The sequence below is a fragment of the Nesoenas mayeri genome (assembly GCF_963082525.1).
Source record: "Nesoenas mayeri genome assembly, chromosome: Z".
Classification (NCBI taxonomy): domain Eukaryota; kingdom Metazoa; phylum Chordata; class Aves; order Columbiformes; family Columbidae; genus Nesoenas; species Nesoenas mayeri.
This window is the reverse complement of record NC_137542.1, coordinates 30,320,675-30,333,648: the sequence shown is the minus strand read 5'-3', so window position 1 is coordinate 30,333,648 and position 12,974 is coordinate 30,320,675. Positions and strand designations below refer to the sequence as shown.

Here is a 12,974-nt window from a genome sequence, read left to right as displayed (position 1 = left end):
CCCTCTCATGCTGCATGAAGAACTGTCCAGACGTGGAACACGTTCAAATACACGGCTGCAAATCAATGGCCCCTGGAACTGGGGGAATGATCGTGATGTACAGCTATTTTGCATCCTCTCTGGGAAGAGAGAAGAATGAATAGGTATAAATGGGCTGTGAATACACTTAGGCTGGAAGGTTTCAAACAGTTAGAGCAGCATGGTTCTGAAATTACCTCCTCATTGAAGTAACAGAATGAGAAGTCTCTAAATGCTTTTCAGTTGGAACTTGATGGAAGGGATTATATGAAATGGTTGCCTGCAAAGGCAAAAATTTAGATTTGTTAATCCGGAAAGTCTCTTTTAGTACTAAATACCATTCTTGCTTTTCACTGGAAGTTGCCTGCATTAAATCGTCTCTTTGCAAAAGGGTCAGGGTCTCTGGAAACACATTTTATCTACACATTTCACGTAAGAGCCAAATTAAAGCGTATTTCTATTCTGGGTTGTTTACACCAGCAGATACATAAGCCCTGATGGTCATAAGGCTGAATAATATCCTCTGCTCACAGCGCAGAGCAGAGCTCTTTGGAAGATGGAGTTCAGAGGCATGGCTCCTTCTGGCCAAGTTGTCAAGATTATATTGCACCGGCACTGCAGTCTCTGTAGTATGAACAAAGATAGTGGGTAACACATAAACTGATAATGCTCTTCCTGAAGTTTTTACTAGTGTTGTTTCGAGGTTCCTTTGAGGATCGCCTGGTAACTTTCTGTTGTACTAACCAACATACCTGCCCATGTAAAGGTCCCACCATCACATGTGAAAAAGCAAAGACTCACACATTCATTGTGACAGTGTGCTCTATTTTCTCAAACTTAGCTTATTTTAAAAATCTGCAAGAAACTGTACTCTAGTTCAAAGATGCTGCTACAGAACGACCACATTCAATTCCATATTCCCTTTTCCTCTACTTCTTTCTCTTTACAACCTGATCCTTGATGTTTTGTTTTGTTTTGATTGACATACTACATTGCTTTGCTTTCAATTCAGAGTGTACCTCAGTAATTATTCTGTAATATACGGTAAGCTGCATTTGAATGTTCCAGCTCCCACACTGCACATGAATATCAGACCATTTGTACACTTAAACTGAAACAGTTCATTGTGGGAGATTTGGTTTGGTATGTAAGGCTGATTCCAAATGTTTGTTGCTTTCCCCTTAATACTTTGTATTACTAGGTCTAACTGAACAATTATCAGTTTTGCATAAATGAATAAAAAAGGCAGTTTTGTAAAAGATGAATACATAATGGTATCAATATTACTTTAGGAAAAATAGGAAAAATAATTGGTGGGTTGTGGGTTTTTTTGTTTGTTTTTGTTTTTGTTTTTTACCATTTGTTATTTTTCACTTTCCACTCAAATAAAGGTTTCAAAGTATCAATGTACAGATATGTTCACTGCGTTCTTATTGTTGAACTAAAATTAAAATATGCATTAAATTATCTTACCTTACTGCTGGAAAGACAGTAGAAAAGACCAACCAAATGACACTGCAACTGTATGTATGAATTGAGACAAAGCATACTTTGTTTTTTTGAGAAAAAAATATTGATTTGCTTTCAACCACAAAATATTGATTACTCTATAATTATTGAAATTAATATCAAAGGAAGACAAGAGCAAAATGTCAAATAGGGTGTGTCAAGTCTGTGACAAACTCACTTTTCCACTCACACCGAGGTCAGGAGCACCTCCTCTCAAGCAAATAAATTAGAGTTAAATGTTAGACTTCTGTATCTATAATGAAAATCAGCCTCTAGTTTCTTTTGCTGTGCAGGGCTGCATTGTGCTATGACAGCAAAATTCAGTCACCCTCACCCTGACTGCAGGTAAAGGAACTGGTCTTAGTTGAATCTGAGTAAGTGTCAAATGAAGTTGTGACAGGCTTTTAGCATCCTCATTTAAAATCTGTATGTGGTAAAGCAGCTATATCAAAAGAGCAAATCCATTCCTGGACTGCAGATGTTTCCTTCCCAAAATGTCCAGTAGTTCTGACTTAAAATTATTGCGAAGCTAAGAAAAGGAGGCTTACACTCTTTTATTTATTTTTAAAATTTATTTTAAAAAAAATATTTATTTTATATTTGTCCCAGAAAATCTAGACTGACAACTTTTATCTGTTCTGAAAAAGTTACTAATTTACATAATCAAATATTAACTGCCATCAGTAGCTAAAATATTGCTGTAAACCTACGTGAAAACCATTACAGTGTTCCCAGTTTGTTCATTCAAACATTAAAATGCTACTATGTGTTACTGAGAAAGTATTTTTTAAGCTTTTTAATTTTGTCTGCTGCTACTATGAAAAGAAACATGAATTGAGAATAAACTACTCTAAAGGCTAAACCTACCTTTTTTACTTCAAAGTTAAAAGTACTGAAATCAGAGGCAGTGATTAGTATTAAATTGCTTTTCTGTTAAAAAAAAATATAATAATAAAAAAAAGGCAGTAAGGAAAGTATTCAGTTTTGTGAAAGTCCTGAGATGCAGGTTTGCAAACTGTTTCTTAAAGAAAACACACTTTTGAGTAAAAAGAAAAATCAGTAAAATTCTCACCCCCTCCAATCAACTTGTGCTAAGTTACACATAATAGACAGCAAATAGCTTCTTGTGAACATTTAGAAATTCCTATCAGAAAGCTGTCATTTCTGTATCATTCCCCACAACTACACATTAACTGCTTATTTTCAACTCTTCCTGATTTGCAGAAATCTTTCGATGGAGGCACAGGCTCCTTACCTGTGCCTGGAAACATATTGACAATGGGCTTGCAGTACTTAACTAGTTGTTGGGGTCCTGAAACTTGCTGCTCTAACCTATTCACAATTTATTGCCCAACAAACCAGTTGCAAAATGTATTATATTCACTGGTAGGGCTTTTGGAGGACAGCAAGGATAGATACTGATATTCTTGGTTTAAACCACAATGTTTTGAATGAGGTATTATTATTCAGGCTGTGGAAGAATATGAGAAGTGTTAAGGTGGTCAGGGTAGCAATCAAGCTATCCTTTCCAGCCCAGCCAGGAAAATTAAAGATAGGAGTTATGTTAGTAAGTCAGAAACCCTTAACCTTCAATAATTCTGCTTCTATAGAAGATGTGCGCAAATAGTCTCAAATTAACATTAAGGAATTGAAGACTGCATTGGAAAGACAAAAGGGCCACTGGTCTTTGTACATTTTGTTCTGCTGAATGGAAACCAGTCTTCCATGGATGCATGGTTCTTCTGTGTATGTTCTGCACATGTTCTTCTGTGCACACATTTATATGGAATTAGATTGTTGCCTATGCTGAGATTTTTATCATGGATCTCATAGTATATTGAATTTAACATGCAAAGCCTCTAAAGTAAAATGGTTATTTTGGAAATTTTCCTCCCTGTTTTTTTTTTTAGTGTTTCTCTGTTCAGGAAACTTAAAAGTCACGTCTTTTTCTGCAAGACGGAGAATAAAAAGTTACCTATTTTGGTAAGTGGACATCTGGAGAAGCAGAAGTTTGCTACAACATGTAAAGCCATAGCTTACTACCAAAAAGAGTATTCTGCTATTAAAAAAAAAAAATAGAAGGGATGACGGGTCAGACTGAGTCTCTGGTGCTGCATTTATATGAGTGACAAATTCCAGTTAATAACCCCACTGTTCTAGCCAATGGTATAATGCCCTGTATATTGAAAGGTGAACATACAACGTTGTAAGCTGATCTTACCATCTTTACTCAGGTAAATTAAATCAACTGAAAACTGAGCCAAAACTACAGTATTTCATCTGTTAAGCTTGGGAGAAAACTCAAAAAGTTCAGTCCCATAGGGAGTTGAATACAATGCTGTTATCTTGGCATTTTTATTTCTATGTATGAATTCGTGAATACCTAACTACACATAAACAAAGGCTTCTGAGTTGTTTCTCACTGAGTTTTGACTGTAAGCACTTAAAAGTCTAAGGTACTAGCTTACCAAAATGCTTGAACAGAAAAATAAATGTAAGAGTAGCTCCATTTAAGTCAATGAATTATATCACATGTCTAAAACAAAGCCTGAATTTAAACAGGAAATGAGTAACAAAGTTCTCCTTTTTTAAGAGTAGCAAATCCACTAAATAGGAAGTGACAACCAGTGAGACATCTGTCTACCCTGGGTAAACTTAGCATGTTGTTGCTTTTTCTGCATGAAATTGAAGTTTTTTTCATATAGTAGCATGTTTAATGATGCTGAATCTTGTTATATGGTAATAGCTCATTGTTACATACCTGTTACTCAAGGGTTAGCTCTGAAAGCTCTTGGGCAACAACAGAGCAAATCATTTAAGTGTACTCCTAATTCTGAAGCTCTTTGTTGGATCAGGTCCAGCACCTTCTGCGTTATCTGTACATGAGCCCTCAGCAGAGAAGGCAACCAACAAACCCTTCTACATCATTAATTCTTCTGTCACCAGTCCTGCCTTCCTCTTCAACAAGAGATGCTACTGTGGTTGAATGTAGTTTCAGAAACCCATGCTACTCACTACCCCCATAGAAAACTCGTCAAATTCTCTGCCTTCTCTGCCCTTTCTTTTTCCGGTTCTTTCTGGCCTAGTGAAACTATTTTTGCCACAATCTCTGCTGTCCATGTCATAGCTCAAGAGCTAGTAAAGATATTCTTATTGTGACAACTGTTTATTTGGATTTTTTTATTTTACCAGAGGATCTATTTGATATGATAATTTATAGGGCTTCAAACAATTTTGAGAAGACATTTTAGGAATGAGATTTTCAACATCAGTGTGATGAAAATATGACAATTTGCTAAAGCAGAGCACAGCATCTGCAACCACAAGACAGTACAAGGGCTGGATTCTACCTCCTTTACATACAGATGTTCTTAGGAGGATATTCTGTAAATTCAGCACAAAACTGTGACAAATTATTCTGAAAGACTCCTGCCCTTTCTGTCACTCTTCTGTGTTGGGCCAGAAGCACCTCTGCAAAACCTCTCAGAAAAAACTTTCCAAAATTTGTATCCTGGCGTAATACACACACTGTGTCTGTAGTGTGGCATATGCATTTGTAATGTAGTGAAGAATCTTTCCCAAGATGCAAGAAAGACTTTAGACAGCATGGAAAATATAGAGACATTTTTATCTTTCTTCACTTTTTCTTTTTTAGATATTTGAAAGTAAACAAAACAATCACCTGGGCCAAAGTCCCCCAAAAGCACAAACTTTGTTTGCTGCCATTCTGGCCATACAGAGAAGTTTCAGCTTTCTGTTCTTTCTCAGTGACATCCAGTTTTGTACAGACTGAGCCACTACTCTCATTGTGGTTAGATAATTCTAAATGATGACTTTTCTATGCAAATTCAAACATTGTAGAGAGTCTAGGTCCAAAATGGAAACTGTTTCAGTCAAAACAGATTGAATTTGTAGTTTGAATTCATGCTTCCTACAAATATGTTGAATAATAAGGTCTGATTATGTCTCTTACTTATCTCTGGCCAAGGCTTTGCTCAAATTTCAATGACACAGACATGAACTGTATGAAAATATTCTTTTTTGTTAACAAAGATGGCAAGATCAACACCTACATAAAAGCCAGAGCTAACGTAAATCAGAAGCGCTCCAGCAACTATGCAGTGAAGTCACGACTTAAAACAGCTGATTATCAAGGAGCAGACTTTCAAAGATCATTTGGTTCAGCATGAGAATAAAAAAAGTGCTTTCCACATGGACTAGAACCTCATGTTGCAAGAAAAAGCAGTTTTAACTGTTATCATTTTGTCTTCAAATGTGTTCAACTTTCCATTGATTTTAAAAGACCAAAGGAAAGCAGGTGAAGAAGACGAAAGAAAAATAATGAAAAAGTCAGTCTTGTAGTAAAAGATGAAGACACTGGAAGCACGAAAATCTCCATTCTTTAAGTTCAGGTTCATTGGCAGATATGGTAAAAATACTCCTCGAGAAAATGCCTGTTTATACCATAGTGGGAAAAATTTAAAACTTGAGGAGATCTCTTTCGTTCTTGTATGTAATTTGTTCCTTTTTCACCTTTGATACAGTGAAATGGCCGTTGACCTTACAACCATGCTGAAATCTGTCTTATAGCTACATTTGAAATTATTCTTCACCTTGCACCTTGTATATTTGCATAGTGGTGTCATCACTGGGATAGCCTGATGGACTGTTAATTTAAATTGAAGCAAACTTTTGAACTAAATGCATTGCTTCTACTTTATTGGATTTTCATCATGACAATGACAATACAAACAGAAACAACTCCTTAGACTTATAAAACAATTCAGTGACTGATGTGAGATTATTTTACCTGTGGAAAAAGAGCTTGCAATAAATTAATACACAGTATCCAACAGTTGCATATCAGACTGACATCTCAGTAGGACATCATAAAACCTCAAGAACTGTATCAGTTAAGATGCAATCAAAGCCTCTGATTCCAGACAAAAGAGGTAGTACCTGTTTGTTTTGTAAAATGAGTGTTACCCTAAAAGACACCACCTAGCTAAACAATTTCAAAGCAAGTTGCAACCTATGATATTTTGTGGAAGTCTAGCAATTCAAACCTAATGAAAATCTTTTGCAACAAAACCAAAACTGTGAAAATACTGGAAAGTGAGCAATTTTTTGTATGCCTATTTTCAAGTACAAACTGAAAGAGTTCACCAGCTGTGAGATTCTAATCTCGTGTTACTCTAAGGGTATGTATTCAAGTAGATTAATTTTCAGAAGTTGTTTTTCTGCCTCCCTATACATTTTGCCTGGTATTGTGTATGTTCTTCATGGATTAAATACAAACTTAAGAGGAAAGTCACAAATACAATTGACTGAAAAGTTTACCGTAAAAAATGACTAACAAGAGGAGATAAATATGGCGATCCAGTGGCTAAATACAGGATCAGTGACATTGATTTAGTAAATGTTAACATACCCACATGTAATTACTTACTCAAAGAACATTAAGAGTTTGAACTACCAAGTGCGTAATCTGTAATGCGAAGTACTTTGTTCAAAAATTTTAAAATGCATGTTTTTCTTATCGCCATATAACAAAATAACTGACTTAATACCAAAATGGCTCAGTCCTTAAACTGAACCCTCCTGTAAGAACAACTCTTCAGTTCTTTTACCTGGCATATCAGAAACAGCCAGAGAACGAACACAGACCAGCACAAAGGTTTGTAGTTGAGTTTGAACTCGAGGCAGCTTTTTGTCCCAGTCAGCTGCCTGTCAAGCTCACCTGCAGCAGCTGAGCCAGAGCACTTCAAGCCTTGGGCTAGCGGATCATCTGCAGCAAAGAGAGCTAAGTCAGTAGAGGTATATGGAGGCTCACTAACTTGCTGAACTTTACAACCAAGCAATTAAAAAACAAAGGATATAGTTATGTGTTGTGAAAAGTGCTTTGTGAGGATACTGTTGTTCAACTGTCATTTCAGAGGAGAACAGTAGATTTTGACTGGTGTAGCTTGTGAAAGCAGCGAAGGAAGGAAATGAGATCTTACTACACACAAACTCCAGAATAAGTTAGTTCTAAAGTGTAAAAGGCAACTGCTGTTTTCTGTGTGCAGATTATGAAACAGACAGGTTGTCAAAGTATGAATCAGAGAGGGTATTGTATTATACATCTGAAAATGCAGACTTCTTTCAAGTTATTTTTTCCATATCCACATTAGACAAAATACTGAAAGCTCATGAAACAATGTGGTACTTTATTTTGCTCTGTTGTGTGTTTTACCTAACATATTTTAAGACAATGAAAAAACAATACACTAATAGGGTGGTATGAAAAGCATTAACGAATGTATGGAATTTAACAAGGGCAAGTTCTGTATTCAGCACCTGTATGAGGAGCAGCTGAAGTCACTTGGTTTGTTCAGCCTGGAGAAGAGGAGACTGAGGGGAGACCTCATGGTGGCTACAGCTTCCTCACAAGGGGAGGAGGAGGGGCAGGTGCTGATCTCTTCTCTGTAGTGACCAGTGACAGAATCCCAGGGAATGTCAGGAAGATGTGCCAGGAGAGGTTTAGGTTGGACATTAGGAAAAGGTTCTTCACCCAGAGGTTGGTGGAGCACTGGAACAGGCTCCCCAGGGACACAGTCATGGTGCCAAGCCTGACAGTGTTCAAGAAGAGACTGGACAACACCCTCAGACACATGGTGTGAAATGTGGGGTTGTCCTGTGCAGGGACAGGAGATGGACTCAGTGATCCTTGTGGGTCCCTTCCAACTCAGGACATTCTGTGATTCTCCAAAATGCACAATTGAGTGCAAGTACACCACAGTCACACAGAATGATTTTCACTGTGGGAGAATCTCTGACTAGTTCCATGCAGAGAATAAAAACACATTAAAAAATTATTTAGGGAAGCCTTTCTCCGGTGTGATCAAAAAGCTTTTTATGAGCTTTTTGTTTTATTTGCTCTCAGCTCCTGAGCAGGACAAAAATAAAACAATCTGTATTGTTTATCTTGGTAAAATTGAGAATCTTTCAGACTAACAGACCTGATTGTGAGACAGAATAAACCACAACTAAGATGCTCCTCCTTTGCAGCAGCCCAGGCTGGGGAGCAGCTCTGTGGGGAAGGGGCTGGGGCCACGGTGGGCAGCGAGCTGGGCACGGCCAGCAGTGGCCCCGGCTGCAGGGAAAGGCCCCCGTGTCCTGGGCTGTATGAACAGCAGCGTGGCCAGTCGGGTGAGGGAGGTGATAATCCCCCTCTGCTCAGCACTCCTGAGACAACAACTATGTAGTTTGTCTGGTTTTTCCACCCCAGTAGAGAAAACACATCAGTGAACTGGAGCAGGTTCAGATGAGGGCACGGAGGTGTCCAGGGCTGCAGCACTGTCCTGCCCTGCAGGCAGAGGGACCAGGGCTGGTTCAGCCTGGAGGAGGCACAGTGCAGAGACCACCAAACAGCAGCCCCCGAAAACCTACAGGAAAGCCATGGAGAATATGGAGTCAAACTCTTCACAACAATGGATGATGGGAAGAGGAGAGGCAACAGGTATGAGTTGAAACACAAGTATTTCAGGCTAGATATAAGGGGGAAAATCACACTGAGGGTAATTTAGCAGAGAACAAGGTTGCCAAGAGAGGCTGTGGGAAATGTTGGAGGTTTTCAAACGCAGACAGGACAGAACAACCTTGTCTGGTCTCATGGCTGACCCTAGTGTGACCAGCAGGCTGGGCCAGAGACCTCTGGTCCCTTCCAGCCTGAATTATCCTGTGATTCTATAGTCATTTCTAAAGACAGTCTGCAAAATCTCTCTAAACAATAGGTATGCTCTTCTTACCACTGTGAAGTTTTCCTATTACCTAACGTGAATCTCTTCTACAATCCAAGCCCATTAATTCATTTTTTTTTTTTCCACTGCAGATGTACATCCTTCCTCTTTGCAAAAACTTACTATGTATTTGAAGACTGTCACCATGCCATTTCACATCCCCCTGGAAGGTTTTGGATGTTTAATACTTCATGATATTAAGTGCCACATTCCTATTTGTTCTAACTTCTGGGCAACCACGTGTGCCAGTTTTCTTGGAGACTTCTGAGTGCGCTGGAAGCATTAAATTTCATGTAGCAGGAGTACACTCAGCTTTTAAAATTTCATTTCTCTACTCTGCATTGCATTGATTTTTGTAGCAAAAAATTTCAAAGTGCATTTTTTCTCATCATCCCATAGTTCTGAGGCTATGTATTATCTGTGCAGTGCTTAAACTGCTTCTGAGGTTAAAAAGTAATGTTTTTCTCTCTTTTTGCTCACAAAAATTATTAAACTATAATTCTTATGGTAGCTCATTCTGTGCAGTCACCCATGACTCTAAGCTTGATGACTGCTCTGAATATGTGTGTTTACAGCTTTTAGGTACAGGTTTATTCTCAGTAGAACTGTGACCTGCTATATTCCTCTGCTCTCATTTCTTGCTAGCTACTTTGTTTTGTTTGTTTTCTCAACAGCATGAGCTCCTTGCTCATTTTCTTTGTTCCTCAGAGGGTTTTCCTTCTTATATAAACACATGCAACAGTGTTTTCTGAGGCTACTCTTCTTTCCATTCCATGAATTCTGCTGTCAGAGAGAAACAATTTTGCTTCAGTGCCTCAGGATGAACGTTCTTATTTATCAATATTTCCTATCTTTAAACAGGTCTCTGCGAGTGACAGTAACTGCAGCGTAGAAGAGATGGAAGGGGCAAAGCTGCCTTCTGCCTGAAGCCAGGCTGGGCAGGCAGAGCTGTGACAGCTCTCCGCTTTGCCTCAGGATCAGAATACCCAGTTGCACTGCTTATTCTGCCTACAGGTGAGGCAGGTGAGGAATACAAGTCCTTCATCTATTTACATTATGTAAAGACAGATGTTTTCAGCTTACTCAGACATTAGAATTGGAACAGAAAAGAATACCGGGCACAAGAAGGAGAACAGAATCAGGGTATGCTTGAACAGCAAAATGAAGACACTAGTGCAGCATAAGTAGCCATGCCTTTAATCTAACTGTCATGTGCAGCAACAGCATCAAAGCTCCAGAAGCACAAAATTCATTGTGGTCTGGCAGCTGAGATAAGGTCAAGGGGGTTCCACTCACTTCTGTACCTCTACATCACTCCTATTCTCCTCATGCTAGACAGGCAAAGGGTAACTTCAGATCCTACTCGACAATATAAGCTGCTTAAAAATGTTGTGAACGTGCCTGCACAACCTTTCTCATAAGTGTAGCATTTCTCCAGTCAAATATCATCTGCTGTGAAATAAGGATTAGAATGAAAAGCCAAACTGAAATGAACAATCTCAGTTTACCAAAATATACTCCAAAATATACTCTTTGACCTGAAATGCAAGGGGAAAAACACACTGAAGTGGAGCACACTTTCCCAAAGAGTTAGAAATAGAACATAGCCGGTGGTCGGTTTGTTTGTGTGTTTTGGGTTTTTTTGTTTGTTTCTTTGGTTGGTTGTTTTTTGTTATGGATTTGCTTTTTTTTAAAAAAAAAAAAAAATATGTCTCAGATGTCACACAGGAGTCTTGGCCAGTTGTAGTGGAGACAAATTCCCTAACTACTGAAGAGACAGCTGGTTTAGAGTATTTGACTGTCATACATGGGTATACTGGTATGTTTCAACCGTAATTTGAGAAGGCTTGTTTTAGAGACAGAAGAGTAATCAGTTTCTACAATTTGTTCAGGCTTTTGCCTTACTGAAATACCATTTCCCAGATGCAGATTTTTATTTCTGGGGATATTAGTCCAGTAGGAAGAATAGTGGAACTCACAATGTTAAATTAAAATAAGTCATGAAGTGATGAAGATGGTCTTTTTGTTACCAGTTCAGGCTGGATTGCAAATCCTAAATTTACTACTGAAATAAATAGTTCTGTAACTTACTGCAAGTCTTCTTAAATTATTACAACTAGCATGCCATCATTTACATCACATTCATTTCTCTTACTGGGAGAGATATCACAAAGTGCACTCTCCACATATACCTGTATTAATGTCTGTCTTCTTTCCTAGATCTTTCCTGCTAGCTGAGCAAAACACACACACAAGAGAAACATGCCTGAGCAAAGCAATGATTACAGGGTTGTTGTGTTTGGAGCAGGAGGAGTGGGAAAAAGTTCTTTGGTCTTGAGATTTGTGAAGGGCACTTTCAGAGAGAGCTACATCCCTACCATCGAAGACACCTATCGGCAGGTGATCAGCTGTGATAAGAGCATATGCACTTTGCAGATAACTGACACTACAGGGAGCCATCAATTTCCAGCCATGCAACGTCTTTCCATTTCTAAAGGACATGCTTTCATTTTGGTTTACTCTATCACCAGCCGACAGTCCTTGGAGGAACTCAAACCAATCTATGAACAAATATGTCAGATTAAAGGAGACGTAGAAAGCATTCCAATAATGCTGGTGGGGAACAAAAATGACGAGAACCAAAATCGAGAGGTGGACAGCAGTGAAGGAGAAGCCATGGCTAAGAAGTGGAAATGTGCCTTCATGGAGACCTCTGCCAAGCTGAACCACAACGTGAAAGAGTTATTCCAAGAATTACTAAATCTAGAGAAACGCAGGACTGTGAGTTTACAAATTGATGGCAAAAAAAGCAAGCAGCAGAAACGGAAAGAGAAGCTGAAAGGCAAATGTGTGGTGATGTGAAATTGCTCTGTCAGAAGTCAGTCATATAGTCTCACCTCGCTGACAATACCCATTTAAAACCTATAGACAGCAAACAACACATGACACCCTATTTATCAATATCTGTTTTAAGAGAAATATTTGGAATTTGAAAAAAATTAGTTACTGTGGTTACTATGAAAAAAACCCAACAATTATAAAGTAATGTACTCTAGCTATCAGTGAAGAAAATCAGGAAGTAAAAGATGGTCCAGGATATCTTACTTTTGTAATTTACAGAAGAAAAGAAATTTCATCCTTAGCATAATGTGAAAGATTTGGAAAGTGAACTTCATATTATTCCTGTTTGCATATAACTACAAGAAGAATGTCTAATGTTAGAAAACAAACAAACAAACAAACAAATGGCTGTGAAGAAACCTAGAAGGTATAAATGCATGCTGGGTGGCATCATCACATCCTTTGAGAATGCTGTGGAAAAACAAATCTGTGCAATTTTCATAACTGACTGTTGGGGCAGTGCATATAAGGTAGCCTCAGCTATGCCAAATAAACAAACTATTTCACACTAAAAGGAAGTGTGGGGATAGCACAGTTAAAAGGAACAGATATTCTCTTTACCCTCCCGCATGAGATTTCTTTCTAGTGTCATGCAGTGTTTGAGCCATGGATGAAGAAAGCCATCCACTGTAGGAGACACAGAGATCATCTCCTTTTCTGGACCCATTGCTTCAAGAGTGACTTGTGCTTCTGTCCCCAATATGTTTCAGAAGAGGAGATATATGCCTGTGGAGCATATCAGATTTTATAAAAACAGTGCACATA

General features: G+C 38.4%; 1 protein-coding gene across 1 annotated transcript; it reads left to right on the top strand.

Moving 5' to 3' along the window:
- Window positions 1-11,570: 11,570 nt before the first annotated feature.
- Window positions 11,571-12,170, top strand: DIRAS2 (DIRAS family GTPase 2; the record flags this gene model as incomplete). Its single annotated transcript, XM_080363082.1, has 1 exon — window positions 11,571-12,170. One exon carries the CDS (start codon window positions 11,571-11,573, stop codon window positions 12,168-12,170), a length of 600 nt encoding a protein of 199 aa, XP_080219208.1.
- Window positions 12,171-12,974: the final 804 nt, after the last annotated feature.